Here is a 5,580-nt window from a genome sequence, read left to right as displayed (position 1 = left end):
ACTCGGGCCCCAGGGATAGAATATATCGCTTATTCCACTGAGTTCGAGATAAGCTTTCCGAAGTATATGCTAAGTACGATCACAAGTATGACGGAGTTTGCGCGCAACGACCCCCACCCGCACCAACTGGAGAAAAACAAAAGAGTGTGGAGCATGTTATTTGGTTCTACCTCCTCTTCCTCTGCCCCCGAGCTCGTCCACATCAGGACCATCACATGTGCTTTCAGGTGGTGGGGAGTTAGCGAAGTACCTCAACCGCGACAAAGTTGGCTTCAATGAAGAGGAAGACTTTGACATAATTCAGTGGTGGCATGAGCACAAGGTTACATATCCGGTGCTTTCCATATTAGCATGGGGTGTGTTATGAGTACACGTCTCATTGACATCATCAGAGTCTGCTTTCACCCCATCTGAAAGAATACTTGAGGAAAAAAGACAAAGTCTCTCCCCGGATATGATGAAAACACTCATGGTCGTGAAAGACGGAAAACTAGCCAAAAAAAGAGGCCAACACACTCCCGAAAACAAAGTACCGATGGCAAAAATCTTACATTTGAAGACGAAGAGGACGAAGATTAGTTGTAGTGTTTCTATCTTTTCCCTTCTGTAATTTTCTTATGCTTTTGTAATTTTCTTTTCCTTTTGTAATCTAGACCGTGGCTTTGTATTCTTTTACTTTTCATATATGGAAGCTTTTTATGAGGCAATCACTAATAAAGCTGAAGATTAATCCCACATGATGACACTTTGCCTCATTTTTAAATTTTTGGACGTATTTGTGCCTAACGTGTTTAACGTGCCTAACTTTCCCGCCATGTATCTTTTTTGCCTATATAAAGGGCTGCCTAGCCCGTCTTATTTTTCACGCTCAAACCCCATCTCATTTCCACAGTCACACATGGATGCTCCAAATGTTCAGCGAAGAGTCCCAGCCATCCGGAACTATTTTGATGAAGAAATATTCGTGCAGGATGGTGTCAATGTTCACAAAGCTAAATGCAAAAGATGTGGTTCCTATTTGACCCTGTAGAACGAAGGAATAGGCTACCTAAATCGCCACAAACATAGACATGACAAGGACACGTGACACCAAGCCGTGTAGTTGTATCTTTTTGGTTTTTTCCTTTGGAATTTTCTTATCCTTTTGTATTTTTTGTTTTCTTTTGTAATTTATAGCATGGCATTGTACTTTTTTTACTTTTTAGGGACGAAAGGTTTTAATAAGGCATACTTTAATAAAGCTGAATATTTATCCCACATGATGACACATTGTTACATTCTTTTACTTTCTATATTTATTCTTCTTCAAAAAAAATCAATTTTTCACTGATATACAAACTTTTTTTTTTCTAGATGTAATAAACGTGCTACAATTGTTTGAAATTAGTAAACGTAGCTAAACCAAAATGCCTAAACCTGCAACATACCAATGACGTGTACTAAGAAAACAAAATGTTTTTTTCTAAATTTAACAGGAGAACTGCTAAAATTCCATTTCAGAAGGAGTTGCTCAAAGGCGAAGTACATGAGCGAAAATACTGATAGCAGCGGACCAAAGCAAAGGAGAAGAAAGAAAGATAAACATGCGGGAACCACAAAATAAAAAGACCTACAGGGCCATGCTTTGCATATGGCCCTTGACAAACACAATTAAAATACGCCTCAGCCTAGGTCGAACTAGATGGGGCAGCCGACCAGCTTCCAGATGAAGGACTCATCTATGATCAAAACCAGGACGCTACTGATCGCCAGCTCTATTTTATCAAAAATCCGACGATTGCGCTCTCGTCAAATCTCCGAGCAGACGAGCATGGCAAGCGCCTTTGTCGTTGGCCTTTCACTCTTTGAGGCAAGCTCTGAGAGGCGAGCCATCCAATCCACCATAGCACCTCCAGCGCGTCAGGCCGTCGGCTCGAATGACTGAAGCCGAGTCAGAGAAGCAACTGACTCCTAAAGATAGACAGACCACGGGCATTCCTAAAACAAATTGTCCAGCGTCTTCAGGTATGGAGAGGTATGGAGTGGTGCAGGCTACACGTCTCACTGCTGGCTACACGTCCACGCAGTCACGCACAAGCCCAAACCTACAAACATTATAAGCGGTTGAGCGGACTGCGCCCTTGCCCCCGCCTCTGCTCGTTCCACGGGCCTGCTATTGCCATACAAACAACACGTTTAGACTCGGGCCATGCACACGTGCTGACTCGGCATGGCCCGGATAGTTACCGTGCCTGGTCGGGCCATGCCTTGGCTGGCCTGGCACGGCCCGTTTGAGCAGGCTTGCCAGTGAATAAAGATGAATAAAGATGATGATTTTCAGAATCATCGTCTCGTCAGCTGGTGTTCGTAAATTCAATTTTCATCAGGTGGACAACAAGAACAGACGGAGCAATAATTTAATCTGGCGTCACGCTGGCGACTAGTATGCGACCTATGATCCTGTCGCGAAAGCTCCTGTCTTTCCCAAGAGCCAAAAGCGAGCCTGTCTGTCTGTGAGCCGCCGCCGCTGCATTCCGATCTGGATCACCCGCGGCCATGGAATCCCTTCCCGTCGCCGTGGTGACAGTACCTTTCCCGGCGCAGGGCCACCTGAACCAGCTCCTGCACCTGTCGCTGCTGCTCGCGAGGGAGGGGATCCCCGTGCACTTCGCCGCGCCGGAGCCGCACCTCCGGGAGGCCCGCGCGCGCGTGCACGGCTGGGACGCGGGCTCCCTCCTCGCCCTCCGCTTCCGCGCCCTCGACGTCCCGGCGCACGCGTCCCCGGACCCCGACCCGTCCTCGCCGTTCCCCACGCACATGCAGCCCCTGTTCGAGGCCTTCTGCGACGGCGGCGCCGCCCGGGCCTCGCTGTCCGCGCTCCTGCACGAGCTCTCGGCGTCCCACCGCCGCGTCGTGGTCCTGCACGACCGCATGGCGGCGTTCGCGGCCGCCGAGGCAGCCCGGCTGCCCAACGGGGAGGCGCTCGGGGTGCACTGCCTCGCCGCGTCCTACAACGTCGGGTGGATGGACCCCGGCCACCGCCTCCTGCGGGAGCACGGGATGGTGTTCCACCCGGCCGACGCCTGCGCGACCAAGGAGTTCGTGGCGCTGGCCAAGCGGATGGGCCAGGAGCGCCGCCGCGCGCCCGGCTCCGGCATGGTCGTGAACACCTGCCGCGCGCTCGAGGGCGAGTTCCTCGACGTGCTCGCCGCCCAGAGCGCTTCCTCCTCCGACGGCCAGAAGCTGTTCGCCATTGGGCCTCTGAACCCGGTGCTCCCCGTCACCGACGCGCACGCGGCCGCGCAGGCTCCGCCGCAGCGACACGAGTGCCTGAAATGGCTCGACAGGCAGCCGCCGTCGTCGGTGCTGTACATCTCGTTCGGCACGACGTCGTCTCTCCGGGCAGAGCAGGTGAGGGAGCTGGCCGCAGCGCTGCGCGACACTAACCAGCGGTTCGTCTGGGTGCTGCGCGACGCCGACCGGGCGGACATGCGCGAGTCCGGCGGCGCGCGCGGGCTCGCGGACGCGGCTGCGTCTCTGCTCGGCGACGCGGCTGCTCAGGGGACGGGCGTGATGGTCACCGGGTGGGCGCCGCAGCTGGAGATCCTGGCGCACGTGGCGACGGCGGCTTTCATGAGCCACTGCGGGTGGAACTCGACGGTGGAGGGGCTGAGCCATGGGAAGGCCATCCTGTCGTGGCCGATGCACAGCGACCAGCCATGGGACGCGGAGCTCGTGTGCAAATACCTCGGGGCCGGCGTCCTCGTGCGACCATGGGAGGAGCGCGGGCAAGTCACGCCGGCGGCCGCCATCCGGGAGGCCATCGAGAGGGCGATGCGATCGGAGGAAGGGGCGACGGTCCGGGACAAGGCAAGGGCGCTCGGGCAGGCCATTCGCGCCGCCGTGGCCGACGGCGGGTCCTCGCGCCGGGACCTGGACGACCTCGTGGCGTACGTGACGAGGTGACCGACCGATCGACGGCGCGGCAAGCTGGCGATAGATGCGCGACGTGGTGCTGTGAAGTTAAAGATTCATGGCTGTTTAAGCAGAGTGACATGACTGTCTGTTGACTCGAGCTAACCAGTGTCATCACATATTGAGACCTTCTTTGCTCAAATATCCCCTGTCAATGTCAATGCTTCCCTTCTACCCATACGAAGATCCACAACCAGAGAAATGTGACATAGTTGGAGAAAATTTGACCATATTGATATTCGATGAATCTGAATGGATTTCAAGTGTAAATTCGCTTGGCAGCTTCATAAACAAAATGGTAAATCCGGTTGCAAATAGTACCTGATTGAAATCTGACCTTGCTAATTACATTCCCAATCCCCCCAAGGCATTACAAAAATGGTAAATCGCTTCACATTATGAATCTAACATACAAATCAAGCGAGTGTTCTTGGGCATTGTCGTCTATTTCACCGAGACAACATAGCAGAATCTCGCCCGCCATTCTCCTGCCATCACTACGAAGTACTCCAGTTCTGCTAAGGCCTTCCATCGATGTCCAATGCATTAAAATATAATTAATTGGATAACGATGCACTAAAGATTTTATTTGGCACCGATATCACAATATTGTGTTCGTAGCCTGATAAAAAATGGATCACATATACTTTATTCGCATTATTTTCTTATAAGCCTAGTTTTCACTCTGCAGTGGGCCATGAGCTAATTGTTTATTACTTTCTATTGGCATCCGTTGGGCTAATGCCATCGAAGGGCCTTTGAGATTTTACCAAACAACACGAACCTTGACAACCTTGAACAAATGTGCAAGATGAGCACTCGCGGAGCTACGTTGTAGCAAAGAGGGCCATGACCTGCTCAGTTTTGCTGCTACAAGATGGGTCTATGGGGGCTAAATTTTGTGTCTTGTCCCTTTTGTGGTAGATTAGCCAGATTTGACCCTCTTTAAAAAAATCAGAATCTTACCCTTTAAGCTACCGCCGAAGGGCCTCGCGGTAGCCCAGCACATCCTACCGTCAGGGTCCCTGGCTGTAGGGTAACGACGGTAGACGCGCGGAACTAATGGTCGTCAGCTAGCGCTGACGTGGAAAATGGGTTACTGTCAGACACCCTACGGTAGGTACCTACATCTACCGCCAATGACCATGACGGTAGGCTCCCGAGGGGGATAAGGTTGTGGGGGTGAATGGATGGGGGGCACCCACCCATTCATCTTCTTCCCCCGAGCTCGGCCCCTTTCCCTTCTCTCTCCCCCACCCAACACCCACTAGATCTCACTCATTTGCTTGAGATTTCCCCTCTTTTTGGTTGGTTGAAATCATCTATTTTGGTTGGTTTGCTCACTTTTTGCAAACTCTAGCGCTTGCTTAATTTGCAATGAAATCAATGAATATATGAGGCATTTAGGGTTATGTTTGTCCTTTGCATATGTATTGTGTGTCTAGCATTGTTAGTGGTGGCTAAATCTTGTGCTAGGATTAGTTGTCATGCTAGGGGTTGGGGATTAGGATTAGGGTTAGGGTTAAGGTTATGACTATGGATTACATATCACCATGTGTTCTCTTGATTGAATGCAATGAATAGAAGTTATATGTCTAATATGTATGCATAATGTATGTAGTTGAT

The 5,580-nt window shown here is 51.3% G+C and overlaps 1 protein-coding gene across 1 annotated transcript; it reads left to right on the top strand.

Annotated features, from left to right (window-relative positions):
- Positions 1-2,322: 2,322 nt before the first annotated feature.
- Positions 2,323-4,224, top strand: LOC123429537 (cis-zeatin O-glucosyltransferase 1-like). The gene has a single exon (XM_045113564.1). It carries the CDS (start codon positions 2,536-2,538, stop codon positions 3,943-3,945), a length of 1,410 nt encoding a protein of 469 aa, XP_044969499.1. The 5' UTR covers positions 2,323-2,535; the 3' UTR covers positions 3,946-4,224.
- The last annotated feature ends 1,356 nt before the right edge of the window (positions 4,225-5,580 follow it).

The sequence above is a fragment of the Hordeum vulgare genome, chromosome 2H (genome assembly GCF_904849725.1).
Source record: "Hordeum vulgare subsp. vulgare chromosome 2H, MorexV3_pseudomolecules_assembly, whole genome shotgun sequence".
In the NCBI taxonomy this organism is placed as follows: domain Eukaryota; kingdom Viridiplantae; phylum Streptophyta; class Magnoliopsida; order Poales; family Poaceae; genus Hordeum; species Hordeum vulgare.
The sequence above is the reverse complement of the archived record's forward strand: the minus strand, read 5'-3'. Positions and strand labels throughout refer to the sequence as shown.

What these genes read in the sequence shown, in the direction of transcription:
- LOC123429537 (XM_045113564.1), top strand. Translation starts at nt 2,536, where the DNA reads ATGGAATCCCTTCCCGTCGCCGTGGTGACAGTACCTTTCCCGGCGCAG.